The 15,202-nt window shown below is 43.4% G+C and overlaps 2 protein-coding genes across 3 annotated transcripts; one reads left to right on the forward strand and one right to left on the reverse strand.

The window, feature by feature from the left end:
* The first annotated feature begins 456 nt into the window (after window positions 1–456).
* LOC135491425 (F-box DNA helicase 1-like) lies at window positions 457–8,395 on the forward strand. 2 transcript variants are annotated; one of them, XM_064777290.1, is made up of 13 exons: window positions 457–590; window positions 1,100–2,943; window positions 3,183–3,310; window positions 3,463–3,780; window positions 4,052–4,171; window positions 4,380–4,477; window positions 4,708–4,786; window positions 5,101–5,190; window positions 5,325–5,559; window positions 5,779–5,944; window positions 6,194–6,330; window positions 6,644–6,743; window positions 7,093–8,395. In XM_064777290.1, exons 2-13 carry the CDS (start codon window positions 1,159–1,161, stop codon window positions 7,932–7,934), a joined length of 4,098 nt encoding a protein of 1,365 aa, XP_064633360.1. In that variant the 5' UTR covers window positions 457–590; window positions 1,100–1,158; the 3' UTR covers window positions 7,935–8,395. The 2 variants fall into 2 exon arrangements, with proteins under 2 accessions (XP_064633360.1, XP_064633361.1); XM_064777291.1 differs by having other exon boundaries at window positions 457–581.
* Window positions 8,396–9,025: 630 nt separating this feature from the next.
* LOC135491415 (uncharacterized) lies at window positions 9,026–11,942 on the reverse strand. Its single transcript, XM_064777273.1, has 4 exons — window positions 11,438–11,942; window positions 10,969–11,162; window positions 10,216–10,335; window positions 9,026–9,841 (listed from the first exon to the last, which is right to left on the reverse strand). The coding sequence occupies exons 2-4, from the start codon at window positions 11,149–11,151 to the stop codon at window positions 9,452–9,454; spliced, it is 693 nt and encodes a 230-aa protein (XP_064633343.1). The 5' UTR covers window positions 11,152–11,162; window positions 11,438–11,942; the 3' UTR covers window positions 9,026–9,451.
* Between the last annotated feature and the right edge of the window lie 3,260 nt (window positions 11,943–15,202).

The following is a 15,202-nucleotide window of genomic DNA, read 5'->3' on the forward strand; positions in this document are numbered from 1 at the left end:
AAATGTCCAAACTAACAGTGCCATTTTCTTGTGAAAGAGCTACCAGTGGATGGCCATTAGTCAGCTCTTTCCAGCTGAGCGCCTTTTGCAGCGGAGTTATGGAGTTGCTGAACCTCATGGAGCTAAGTTGGCATCTCTGTTGATTTCAATGTAATATAGGACAAATACTGACCCCAAAGCGTCCCCCGCAGAAAAAGGAAAAACACAATGGTGATCGACGGAATGTAGGCCTATGCTTGCGAAGGCCTATCACTAGTTCCGAAGCCTTCGCTCAGATGGCAGCACCTGACATGACAGACTCATAAAGATATGACAATTGTCATAAACAATGTCAAAAACATTTTGATGACAATAGATAGGAATTTTTAATCATGGGACTAAATTTACTGCTTACACGTAGATTTTTATTTCAGGGAACAAACCTACTGTTACACTTTCTGTCACGTGATCTAAAAATGGTGGCCGTTACAAACTTTTTGAAATGAAACATAGTTTTGCGATCAAAGCGTAAAAGCAGCTTTATATTAGATTTAAAATTCAATCAAAAGCTCTAAAACGCATTTCCAATATTCAAGGAAGATGTAAGTTAGGTATGTTTGTGTAGGCAAGGGGGAGGGGGCGGGTCGATACACTTAACACTACACTGTCAGTGTGTAGTGTAAGTAAGTGTAGCCTAAGCCTGTGTTTAAGCATGTACTCTGATGTGGAGTGTAACACAGTCCACACACTCAGTGATCCACGTCTCGCCATGCAGGGCAGGCCAAGGATACTGGTAAAGTAAAGGGGAGGCTCTTTGACATCGAAGTTCACATCGCTTGGTATAGTAGACTCTTACTTGATTATCATGCTATAGATCCGACCATGCACTTGATTGGGACCAATGTTTACGAAAACGTCGCGTCACGTCACGTTACAGTAATGTAAAATGCATGGTGACGTGACGACGGCCAACACTACGTCATGTAAACGTTGTTCCCAATCAAGTGCATGAATCTATAGTATATCGAGAAGTGTTTACCTGTCCATGGGCCTATAGCATACAGTATAGTCCTGACTCCGTTAAAGTACCGGGTAATATCGATTCTTCTTTCTATTTCAGTGAACTGGAACTGAATTTGTCCTTAGGCTGGTGTACAATGTCTTCTGAAGTTCGTGTTGATGAGAATTGGGATGTGGCCTCGAGCAGCGCCTCTTCATCTACCAACCAAGGGTCAGGAAAATGCATGTTCTGTGACAAAAGATTGTGTCGAAAGGAATTGTGACAATGTTAGTGACTCTCAAGAAACAAACATATCAGATTCACAATTGCAAGGCACTGAAATGTCCGGCACACAGAAGTTACAACAACAAAGTAATGCAGTATTAGACTCGCAAGAAACTGTCATGTCTGATTCGCAAGAAACTGTCATGTCTGGTTCGCAAGAAACTGTCATGTCTGATTCGCAAGAAACTGTCATGTCTGATTCGCAAGAAACTGTCATGTCTGATTCGCAAGAAACTGTCATGTCTGATTCGCAAGAAACTGTCATGTCTGATTCGCAAGAAACTGTCATGTCTGATTCGCAAGAAACTGTCATGTCTGATTCGCAAGAAACTGTTATTTCTGATTCGCAGAGCATTCTGAGAAGTATTCCTGGTAATTCTGAGCCATCCTGTTCAAGCCAAGCTGCCACTTCGTGCAGTGACGAGACCATATCAAAGCCATCCACTGAACCTACTGTGTTGATTGAGGAAGATGAGTCTTCAAACAATAGTCAGTCCCTTCTCCCCAGTCGTCATTTGTCTGATGACAAATCAGTTGTCGATACGGCTCAAATTGTGTCATGTGATTCACTACCAAAAGTCCTGTTGAATTCTGTTGTTGAGGTAGAATCTGTTTCAGAAGACAGCCAGTCTCTGCTCCAACCACAAGGGGCTAAAGCGAGTCTAAGTTTAGCGAGCAATGCCATTGATATTGGAGTAAATTCCCTTTACACACTGCAAGCCCAAGGTAATTCTGATGATACTCAGAACTGTTCGCTTCTGCAGCCAAACAAAAAACGGAAGGTTCAGATGGATACTCAGCAGTGCATGGACCACATGCACAGTCAAAGTGGTGCACAAGTATTAGTCAATCCAGCGGCAGTGACCTTTAGTTCTAAAGATCCAAACAGGGGGTTCTACCCGAGGAGAAACCTGTCTAAATCTTTTGGTAGTGGATTTGTACCTGCAAGTAGTTTGAACCAAGTAAAGTTGGTCGAGCCCTTGTCACAACCTGATCAATCTAAACAGCAATTGGACTTCCCAGCGTCCTACACGTCATATGGAACTAAAAAGAAAGCAGTGCCAGACACCACAAATAACTCCATATTAAATTACTTTTCTAAATCAGATAAGAAGCCGATAGGCAGTAGTGGTGATAAAGGTTATTCTCATCAATCTGAAACTGGTTGTCAAGGAGATGCTAGTGCAGCGTTTCAAACTAAGGCAGAGTCTCCCGCCGGTGGAGATAATGCGTTTACAACTCTCTTGGCTGGGGCGGGCCGGAAGACACAGGGGAGTAATTCCACCAAGAGGTCAAGCAGAGGAAAGGCCAAGAAACCGGCTGGTTCATTGTCGTCATCTCAGAAAACGTCTGCATCAGTCTTCTCTTGGAAGCAGTCATCGTTTGGTACGGACACAATCGACCTAACCGAGGATGGTAGTTCAGACGATAGTTTGGATGCTGCACTGTCGGAGAGTAACGCATATGGCCTTGTCGGTGACGAGATGAAAAATTACAAGAGCCCTACGAATGCGAAGAGAGAGACGAGGGTCCTGTCTCGAGCCGAAGATATGGATTACTTTTCCATACTCCCAGTCCACGTGATTGAGAATATCTTCTCCCAGCTGCCGATGTTGGATCTGTGTCTGAACAGCAATCGTGTGTGCTTGATGTGGAATGATATCATATCGGATGAAAAGGTGAGGGAATTGATAAAAGGATCAGATGGATCTTATCTTATGAATCAAGTTTAATAATTCAGTAATATACAACACTGAGTTTTGTTCTTTCAAATCTGACGACGTCACTGGTTGGTCTGTTGAGCTGTACATGCAGTGTACATGTACAGGATATTGTCGAGCAAGTCTACCGTGTGTTACCGTTGTTTTTTATAAAAATGTAGTTATTGTGCTTCATTTTGAATTATTTCATATTTCAGTTTGTTCCTTGGAAGAAATTGTACCACAAATTGAAGAAGAATGTTGGTGAGACGAAAAAGGAAGTTGAAGACTTGATGAATGAGAATGGCATGGCTCACCCAACTGACTTTCTTGAAGGACTGATCAGGTAATTATTCACCAAGCCGCATAAAATCTCTCAGATTGTCGAGTGGTGCATGGCCGCCCACAGAAAAGAGTGTCTTTTCAGTGGCTCAAAGAGTAAACATTTCTCAACATGGTATTTAAGGCTACAATTGAATACAAGAACTTTTACTTCAGGTACATGAAGGATTTCAAACCAACAACAGCCAAAAACATGACCAGCTGCCTGAAGAAACACCCCAAGTACTTCTGGGCTGAAGATCTGATTAAGGAGAGGATCCAGGAGTGTATCATCAATGAGGAGCTAAACCCATGGTGTGTTGTCGCTGTCCTTGTTACCCTGTCTGAGGACGTGTGTGATATCCAGAACATCATCAGGAATCTCCTTGCCCCACTCTCCCAGTGCACTGCCATTGAAGTACTCGAATGTCTCTACTGTATTGCTACATTCCTGTTTGCATTCACCTTGGTCAGGAGGCATGCAGTATGGCATGGGTAAGTTTAACTTCAGGGCGTCAACCGTTTCAGTGCTGGATCATTGCATTCATCTTATGGCTACAGACCTGTCTGAGGGAATCAGTGTTTTGATTTCTGTGTGTCATGAGAGCTAGTTCTTAATCCCATATTCAACTCCCCCTGCGAGCTATCAAGCTTTGGAGTCTATGACTATTTCTTTTGATGTCACAGAATCTTATCAGGGGGTATTTCTGCAGGGTATTTACCAATAATTTAGGTACGAGTAGTGTAAGGCTTTTGATATTTTCAGGATGCATTACAGAGTGTACTACGCTTTGTACCTCCATGAGAACAGCTCAATCACCAGCATCGGTCAGTTACAGAATGCATTTACAAATTACAAGGGTCAGCAGACGATCGTGAGATATCAGTAAGTTTCATAACATAGAGAAATAAGATTCTGTCAGTTTATAAAAGTTGAATGAAAAAGAACTTTAAGATATGACTTCCATGAATCTGGGCAAATGGATTATCTGATGACAAATGGTTTGATTGGTGCTTTGATCATCAATTGCAAAAGTCATGAAAGTATGTGTAGGCTCAGAAAATAAAGGTGTTTATTTGTTTGATATTTTCAGGAATGCTATGAGTGGCATCAGAATGACCCATGAGCAGCTGAGAATCGTCAACCACAATGTCTTGCCCGGACAAATTATCAAAATTGTCGCATTTGCCGGTACAGTTAAATATTTTGTCTCTATTGTTATGTGTATACATAAAATTTCCAAAGTTAAAATATAAAATTTAGCCATCTTTCTCATCTTTTACAATAACAATGAGTGCCCTTTGGTGACATTATGATAACAAGCCTTACCCTACACTAAATATAATTCTGGCCTCGGGCTGTCGAGGTGCTCCACCTTCATCCGAGCATGTTCTCTCAAACTATTCTGGTTTCACTTTCAGGAACGGGAAAAACGACCACCCTTGTCCGCTACACTCAACTTCGTCCAAGCCTCAGGTTCCTACTTGTTGTCTTTAACAAGTGAGTTCAACGATGCATAACTTTCTTAATTTCTCTATCTCGTCCAGTATTGGCTCAACGAAGTGGAGACTCAATCATTCTGACTTAGACAACATGACTGGATCACACCAACCCATTTCTGAAAGCAAAGAATTAACCCACAAGACCCAAACTGGGCTCCTGATTTGCTGATCACACCCAGGACGTGAACTTGACACTTTTGATTGGAAAATATGACAGAAATACTCACAACTTCTGCCTTTAGAAACCTCCACATGGCTTCTTTGTTGGACATCATAATTCATGATGGTAATATCAGATTGCATCTCTTTCAGAGCAGTGCAAATTCACGCCAAGACCCAGTTCCCTGCCAATGTGGAGTGCCGCACGAGCCATTCGTTAGCGTTCCGAGCTTTTGGGAGGAAGTAAGACATTAGAAGTGTGGAATCGAGCAAACCTCAAAACTTTAACGGCTTTAGAAGTTGACAAATTCTCTATTTCTGAATTCATGAATCAAAGCAAGATTTAGTTATTCCAACTGTGTCTTTATTCCATTCAGATACCAAGCTGCCAAGAAGCTGAATACATATGCCTTGAAAGTCTTCTCAGTTGCGATGAACCTACCCAAGAGGGAGGAAGGAGGAAATTCGTTCATCCGAGGAAAGTTTGCCTTGGATACGCTGCAGACGTTCATGGCCTCAGCAGACGACTTTGTCACGTCTGCTCACGCTCCACATGAGAAAATGGATGAAAAAGTGGGTTGCAAGATTCCGCTGACACATGCAGAGAAAATGGTGAGTTTTTTGTTTGAAAATTTACTGAAATGATGGAGTGGGGCTGAACCATAATCACCTGTAGCTGTTCCTGTGAAACAAGAGACTAGGGTAACAGTGATCATGAAAGCACTTTATACAAGGTTCTGCTTGATGGAAAGTACTTTTAAAAATGAATTATGATTAAGCATTCATATCTCATGGATATATCTAGAGCTAATACCCTGATTTTAACCTCAGAACTATGCCAAAGATGCCGAATATCTCTGGAAAAAGATGGTGGATCTCGATGACAAGACGATCCGGATGACACACGACGGCTACCTGAAGCTCTACCAGCTCTCGAAGCCCAAACTGTATGAGTATGACTGTATACTCGTGGATGAAGCCCAAGATCTCACGCCTGGTGAGGACATGAAAGTCTTCTTTTAAATCTTAACCAAATAGAAAATTAAGGCAGAAGGATATTCATAGTCTTTCTAAGGGCATGCAGAGAACGACTTATTGTTTCGTATTTGCAAAAAGATATGTTTGATCCACCATTGACTCGAGTTCAAAAGGTATCACTAAACCTGATCAGGGAAGCCAAAATGTCAGGTTGGTACAAAGTACTTTCAATTATGCAGCTTATTTTGTAATCTCTTATGTTTTTTAGCTGTAGCCGACATCTTCCTTTCCCAAACCCAGGCCAAGATTCTGGTCGGCGATCCCCGGCAGCAAATATATTCATTCCGTGGGGCAGTCAATGCCATGGTGCAGGTAGAAGCCACCAAGATATTCTACCTGACTCAGGTAGGCATTTCATTAACACTTGAACCTGTCAAAGATTGGGCAAATTTTGGAGCATGAAAAAAAAATTGAGGATTCGGTGAGAATAGTCTTACGAGACAAGTTGTACCATCGGACAGTGCTCATTAAAAGCTCTCCAATGTATGGTCATGATGTTATGTTTGGAAAAGTCCCCTTATGGTGGAATCAATACCCCGTCTGTATAAAAAAGTGTGCGTTGTACATGTAATCTTGCATATGGTTTGGTATAATTGAATGTCGCGATGAACTATTATCATTTTGCATTCCTTAACCTGATGATTTCTCCATTTTCCAGTCGTTCCGATTCGGTCCCGAGATTGCGTATGTGGCAAATTGCTGTATGGATACGTTGCATGGTGAGAAGCAGAGGACATTGGTGGGCAATGGGATACCAGGTACGTGGTGCTTGCATTGGCTCTCATCATATTTTGACATTGGATTCAGATCAAGCCGCGATGTCTAGCATGAAGGACATACTCGGCTTTGTCAGCAATTGTGAGCTGTTGGCAGCCATTTGTTTGGGATTGTAGATGGCTGGATGAAGGCCTCTGTAGTGCCGTGTACCAATGGATTCTTCTGTAAAGTTCTAGGTTAAGATATAACAACCGAATCACTCTTGGAACTCCTTATTAAAAAAATGTGCATAAAAAAATCAATGTCATGGATATCAAAGAATACTTTTCTGCAAGCTTACATTCTGAATACTGGCCTTCATGTCATACTCTTCATCTTTTCCATCCACAGGAGGTGTGAAGGGAGACACTGTCGGACAAATCGCCATTATCGCTAGAACGAACTTCCATCTATTTGGTGAGGCTGTCAAGCGATGTTGCCACTGCCCTGAGCCAATAAAGGCAGCATTCATCGGTGGAACAGACAACTTCGGCTTCGATATGATCCTGGACATTCACACGTTATTACTCCCATTAGATCAACGTCGTGAGATCAAGAACAATTTCATCCAACGATTCGCGTCGTTTTTCGAGCTTGAAAAGTATGCAGAAAAAACACTTGATTCTGAACTTTTGGGTAAAATCAAAATTGCCAAATGCTACCAGTCAAATTTGCCAACTTTGATCCAAAAGATCAAAACTCGGTGCATCAGGGATCCTGACTTGGCTGATTACATCTTCACCACCGCTCACAAGGCCAAAGGGCTGGAGTTCAGCACAGTGCAGTTGACTGATGATTACGTCGGCCTCCCGCATGGTTCCATCATGAGCCAGATCATGTCTGTAAGTCAGGATGAGGGGAATCTGTTGTACGTTGCGGTGACGAGGGCGAAGAAGCGTTTACTTCTGACAGACACACTCCTCGCCCTGCTGAAGCTTTGCGGGGAAAAGTTTGATTATCCCAAGCATACCAGCCTCGTGAAGGAGGATGATAAGCCACTCAAGTCGTTCCAGACAGATACAGAAATAACACCAGGGCCTATCTGTTTGGTGAGGTCAGACATCAAGAAGTCGAACGCTGTTACGATTTCAGGAGGGGTATGGAACCCAGAACTTATCAAACAAGATCATTTGGAGTTTGCAGGACTTCTTGGGGAGTTACAAGTTGAGGTCAAAAGTCTTGAGTACCACTGATCAGATCTGTGAAACTCACTTTGTCCTGAAACACGAACAGTATGTGTCTTTTCCTTCAAAATAGGACTGTGACAATGGTTTGCAGCTGATCAGAGCTGGTGACAATCGCTCTGTCCTCTCGCTCTGTCGGTCTGAACGGTATCTATGTGTCTGGGATACATGTGTGACTCTGGTACCCGCAGGACTGCAATATTAATAAGTGCTTTATGGTATAGACATAACCTTGCGCATTTAGAGGCTTTCTCGGCTTGTTCGTCTTTTATATCATTGTCCTTGTAGAGAATCAAGGGCAGTCCATTTTACAATGTTGTTAGTGAGTGAAGTCTTCCAGAATTAAGGTCTGATTATCATCGTGGTTTTGCTGTCTTTACTCTACTTGTGATTGAGTACATTGGTATTATTGCCTGTTAAAAACTGCTGGTAACAACACAATTAAACCAACGCCTGTAAAGTAAAAGCCACATGGTTTCCTGTGTTCATTGCTGTAGTGGAAAGTAGCCTTAGAGTCTATGATGTTGAGACCAGGCATTGTCACAGCCGCGCCTGTCGTTCCAAAGATGTCAAGATTGCACATGCCGTACAGCTGTCTCAAAGTGCTTTACATTCCTTCACTCACCCAATCCAGAGACCTTCGGTAGAAACCCAGGAGCACACATGCTGCGCTATTACTCCACAATTTTGGCCGGTTGAAAATAACACTGGCTGAGCCTCGACTTTCCGATCACAAGTTGGCTCATCTGCTGCTGTGCCGGGCTGAGTCATTATTCCAGAGACAACAGCTCAGAGACGGCATACCTGGACGTTTGTTGTCACAACCAACCTACCCAGAGACATCTCAAATGTCAAAGCAAGGCATTGACAAGACAAGACGTTGTCACATCCTATCCAACCAGCCTGCAGAGACATTCTCCCCACGCCTCTCCATGGGTTACATACATAATATTGCTATGTCTTGAGCAGGCAAACAGGATGGAGTGCTGTATCTCAGTTCGCCGACACAGTAGCATGATTTGGTCTTGGTTCCAAGAAAACTATGAAATGGTTTGAACAATCAGACAGATGTTGGTTTAGTAGCTACATTTATTTGAAAATCAACAGACAGGATGAGTCATAACATTAAAATGAATGCAAAATGAGATATGGAAGTGCCACAATCTGGCGTGGATGTTACAGAGCGATTCTAAGCCTTCAGCTGACCACGAATACCACTGGAACCACTGTCCTATAACCTTTCTGGTCCAGATCACTGTCATACAACGCTTGGTTCCCGGGGACAGTTTCTCCTGGAGACGGAAGGTGTTTGTATTTCTGTGTATCCGCTGTTCTGTCTTCCTCATAACAGCCAAAGGTCGCAGCAACTTTCGAAAACATAATTCAGTCCTCTCTAAATGTCTCCCCTTGCCTGTCGCTGTATCGTTGGAAACATTTGGATGAGGAACATAAAAATCATAGATCTAATCATGGTTACAACACAAATGCATCTTTCTGTCCAGTAAGCTTTCTTTACGCTATACAATCTACTCCCAGTCTTGAAATGGTCCCATTTGATATGTGTCCATGTGTAGGCCTGATAAGCACTCAAGGCCTAGAAAGGTCCGGAAAATAAAGCCCCCAACATGAATCACGTCATCAATGACGAACAGCAACCTTGCATGTCGATGTCTCGCGCTGGTCACATCCATGCCCAGTTCTGTCACATCCTGGTAGACAGCAGCACTGAGCCCTTGTCCTCTCTCGCACAGCATGACGTTGATCCCATACGCCGCGTCTTTCATTTCAATAGCGAGGCTGTTGATCTGTTGTGAGAACTGTCCTTGTTGGAATTGGTTTTCTTGGGTTTCTACCCGCTCAAGATGGTGGATGTAGACGGCAAGGAGGTACAGAGACTGATTCAGAGCTTGATTGACCTTGAAGACAAGCATATAAACCCTTCATCAAAACAACATAACCGTGCAGATTGAAAAAGCCATACCCCTCTCTCTCTCACGACCATCATAACCATCTCAAGTTTCTACCAAGATGATCAACTCTCTCTTATAACGAATAAACAGTAAGCAGACTGGCATTGTTCCCTCGAAAATCGGTTAACTGATTCACCCCGGGGAATAAGTCCCGCTCTATGCTCAATGACAACTTGGTATATTAAGAATTATAAATACTTTGGTACATGTATAAAGAGACAGAGACAAAATACGTCAGATGCAACTCTCTCATGTTTGGATAAATGGACCCCCAACCAAATAATATGATTGAACCAAGCATTCCTCAAAGTTGTCCTCACCTGATGTTGTCCTTGCAGGGCCATAGGTTGTGTGCTTGGTCTCTTAGGGAAGTGACTGTAATGATGTCTTTCTCTAAAGACGTCGTCAACATGAGTTGTGTCGTTGAACCGGGAGAACACCTGAAGACGAAAAGAGAAAATGCTATGGAAATGAACGACACTGACGCTATCCGATACGATGTCGGTCGTTTGTCTCTTCACGATAGTTCAGGTCGGGACGGGTTGGCTGGTCGATGCACAATGTGTGCCGTTACCGCTTGTCTCTTCTCTGTCGTTGAGGTAAAGACGGACTCTCTTGTCTAATCATGTAAGCCAGGCCTCTCTTGTCTAATCATGTAAGCCGGCCGTCACCGCCTGTGTCTTCACTGCCATTCAGCTGTGAAGACGAGCTCGCTGGTCGATGTGTCGATCCCAACTGAACGACATTGAAGAAACAGGCGGTTTTGATAAAGGGTTTCAATGTTTGTCCTTTCTCTTGCAGGTTAATCAAGCTCTGAATCAGCCTCCTTGCCGTCTACAACCACCATCTTGAGCGGGTAGAAATCCAAGAGGACCAATTCCAACAAGGACAGTTCTCACAACAGATCAACAGCCTTGCGATTGAGGTGAAAGACACGGCGTATTGTGTCAACGTTAGCGAGAGGACAAATACCCAGTGCTGCCGTCTACCAGGATGTGATAGAACTCGGCATGGATGTGACCATTTCCCATTCGGACCTAACAGGATCTATAAGGCGACAGATCTGTACTCACAAATGCCTGTTTGAGGTGTAAAGCTTGTGTCCGTATTTCCTTCGCCCTCTCAGCGATGTCCCCGAACCAGCGTTGTGGTTCCAGCGTTGGATGTCCCTTCACGCATTGCCGGAGATATGGAGGAAGGGTCGGTCCGGCTGGAGGGATGGGAGAAGCCGTAACCAATGGTACTGCTACCATCATAAGGATCGAAGCTGAAATGGGAGAAACTAGACTTGCTAAGACCAGCAATGCATAGACTCTAACCGTGAGCAGAAAACGTCAAATTCGTGTAGAACTCCTGAGTGGGCTTATAAACCAGTGCCGACCAAGCATAATCACTGCAAAGTGTCAGCATGAGAAGACACTTACCCGTTATGGCAAGAATCATCTCGATGCTAAACACAATTTCGGAAGGGGATGTCAAGTTGTGAAGCAGGTTCTGGTAAAAAGTGAAGCAGGTTCTGGTAAAAAGGACAGATTTGCTCACCTTATATAGTATCGGCCCGCCTTTGTCTTGAGAAACGATGTGAAACCCTGGTGGAAAATTATAGTGCAATCTGCAACCTTCCTTGGGAACTGATATTTCAGTGTCCCAGAGAGCTCAGCCAATCCAAGGACCGATACGGATTAATTCCATCGTTTATTGCGACAAACACCTCGTCCGATTTGAGGAAATCCTCACTGTCTCCTGGCCTTGTGAGGCCGGGTATTCCGGTGTTACCTGACAAAGGTACAGAAACTGGCCGATCTGATGCCATAAACTGTCTAACATCCAGCATCCACACTGCGTATGACCTGGTCCCAGTCCCTAGGAACCAATCAGGCTAAATAGAACGCAAATCCAAATATGTCAACATTTTTGGTTTCATAATATCACCTCCGTGCCCCGCCCAAGAAAAGACAAAAACTGTAACTATAATCCATTGCTCCAGTACATTTCAACGGGACAACCCCACTTTGCTGTGGAAGGTCGACTAGCCAATGTTACCAATAACAACGCGTCAAAGCCTAATTGATTTTACTGATTCATATTCCAGCATAACCATCAACAAAGTGACAAGACCATTATTCGATGAAAAAAGCATCGATCGGTGCTTGTGAATGTGCATGCTAACTTTTCCATGTTGGTTGGACTTGGCTTTAGATTGACCCGAATCTTGCTGTTTTATAGAAGCTCCCAACGACCTCATACTACGTCCGGAGTGTAGGCTGGACTGGCTCATAGAAGTGACAGTCAGGATGAAGACGGATTGAAACAATGTTTTGCTCTTCGCCCCCCAGTGAGAGACAGCTTAACTAGACTGACCTCTGCACTGGGTAGACTGGATGAGGCCATGGTTGTGACAATCGGGATGAAGACAGATTGACAACATATTTCGCTCCTGCGCCCCCAGTGAGAGACAATCTAACTATATGTCGCTCCTGGGCTTACAATGAGAGACAGCCGACTACACTGAGTTGGCAGCGCCTTGTAGGACAAAACCCAGTGCCAATTAATCATGGCGGCAAATTTCGAAGCTATAAATATCACCAAGCACATTAAGACCTGGTTTATGGGTCAACTGACAAATCAAGCTGCATTTGCATACGTTTTAAGATAATTTCCGTAATTCTGTCGGAACAAAGATTGATACTGTTTGTATCAATAGGAACAGCTCTGGTAAACATGATTTCATGACCAAAGGACCAATCACCGGTGATCAACATAACATTCTAGCTGTGCAGATTAGACTAGTCTTTATTAGTTCTTGAATTTAGTCACCTGAAGACTACCAATTTGACAGACTCTCCTGCCCATAGTCCCTCTTTACCGATATCATGTATATTTTTATCTTCTGCAAAAGTACCGAAGATATCTCACATTGTCTCAATATCTGATAACCTGATAGCTGCGACAGTCATTACAATGTAGTAATTACAATGCAGTGGCGTTCCGTATCAAGGCACCATTTTCGTCTCGTGTTCGCCGAGGTCAAGGACGTTGACCTCTTTTTCAAGTTGACCTTGCGACGTGACCTCGGTGTTGCAGTCGACTGGAAGTGGAACTGAATAGAAATATTGATTTAGATCAGGATTACATTGAATCAGTGATGTTTAACGTTCGTGTAACGCAATGTTCGTGAATTTACAGTAACCAAGCTGATCATGTAATTAGATCAACCAGTTAGAGGGTAGTGTCTCTGTCATGGATGTGTGTAAATCTGAGCAGATCGTACCTATTTTAGAAGCCAATCTCGTCTTCTTCAAATGGAACAGAACCACAAGCGTTGTGAGGACACCTAGGGCAATGAACACTGCGGTAGCTACGGTGGCCCCAACAACCACCGAATCAGCATTCGTCCTGCAATGTCAAGTTTTATACTTTCAGACTTGTGACCGTAACACAGCGAGATGGAGAGTTATGTAACTGAATGACCTCTCCCGGGTGAGAAGGCATGTTCCTTCCCATTATGAACATTCCGGGGTATGCACGATTAGCTTACTTTTAGCTCACGTTGCTGGGCGCGTGATAAATGTAAATTGTACAATTTGAGTTGTCCAGTCCCTCGGGGAATCGCGCGACAGAGAAGGCAATTATAAACAATCCAAGCTTGCGAAGTCTCCTAGAGTTCTTCTCTCCGGCTTGATCTTACCAGGAACGTTCCGTAGACTTCGCAGTTGTGACCAGTGATGAAGACAATGTGGAGAGGGGTTCATTCTGAGACTGTGCGCTAATTGGTAGAGTCGTGGTTTCGAGAGTTGACGATACTCGCGACAACTCCGATGCAGACGTTGCTCCTCCTGTAGTCGAAGACCCGGTTGTCTTAGTCGTCGTGAGAAATGTTACAGCAGGAGATGTAGATGACACCAGATTAGAAGAAGATATAGATTTAGTGGATGTCGTCCCTGCTGACAGCGAAGGCGTGCCTGGCGAAGCTGCAGCGGTTAGAGAACTAAGAGAGCTGGTACTGGCTGGTTCCGGGGGAGAAATCGTTGATGTCATTGACGTGGAAGACGGTGAAGTGTTTGGCGTTGCGGCAGAAGTCTGTGTGCTCGCGCTGGCTGGCTCCGTGGAACCTGTCGAAATCCCCCCGACCGGAGTACTTGGACACCCATATCCGTCAACTTGGCCTGCGAGCTGGAGGCCGGCGCCCGCGCAGCAGTATTTGAAGTTGATGAGACCACAACAATAAACTGGACATGTTTGTTGGGCGATGTAATTTCCCCAGACATCGCAGTAGGAGAGGCAGTCATCAGTGGCTTTTACCAGTACTGCAATGGAGTAGAATTTATTTGGTGAGCAAAGAGCAAATCACTGCAAAATCGCCTACTAGGTCCTTATTTATTCAGATGGCTCAGTCTCAAATGTGACATCTCAGACTAAAGGAATAGCTGTGTGGTACATTATCTTGTTTGACCGAAAGCTTGTTACATGAGAAGAATGCTTAGCCTGCCCAACATATACATACTGTAGGCAACAGGCAACTCGTAATGACTAGTTTTTTCTCTGTTTGGCTTTAACTATTGTCCATCTTTTTAGATGTATCTATCCCCTGCTGATGCTATTAGCAAAATACGTTGAAGGGAAGGGGTTCTGCTGCACGATTCAATGGTCAAACTTCACGTACCAATGTAAAAAATCACGACCAGAGTCCATATTTTTGGTTTCATACACATTCTGAATGCAGGATTTCATGTACAATTTGTATTATCATCAAATGTGCTTGTCCTTGTACATTTTCGTTATTACGTAACGCGCCATTTATTCACCATTTCCCCGTCATCTCTGGGATAGCTGTCATCCTCTGAAAGTATTCACTGCTTAGGGAACAATACTCTTCCACATTATCATTGGGACAGAAATGTTGTCAGTTAGTTATAAACACACGTATATGGGATCCTCACAAAAGAATGCTAGTATCCAAATGTATCCATTGGTTTGTCGATAGCCTTCTAACTTTCCAGGCTCTTTCCTTGGTGAACGAAATATGTTATTTACATCAGCTATTCAATAAAAACAGGGCATAGCAAAGCCAATGGTCTATTAAACTGTTCTTTCTAATCTACTGAACTTGGCGATACGTCAGTTGTTTTCATGTCGAATTTTATTGTGATTGGCACTGTTAATCCAGATATTTGGCTAATCTCAGATCTAATCGGAATGCCCCGCGTTTGAAAATTAAAGGACAGAGACATACTATTGTTAATATAAGTTATATCAAAGTTACATCAAAATAATTTGTAATAGACCTTGTATTACACAACAACCCAA

Source organism: Lineus longissimus, chromosome 7 (genome assembly GCF_910592395.1).
Source record: "Lineus longissimus chromosome 7, tnLinLong1.2, whole genome shotgun sequence".
Taxonomy (NCBI): Eukaryota; Metazoa; Nemertea; class Pilidiophora; order Heteronemertea; family Lineidae; genus Lineus; species Lineus longissimus.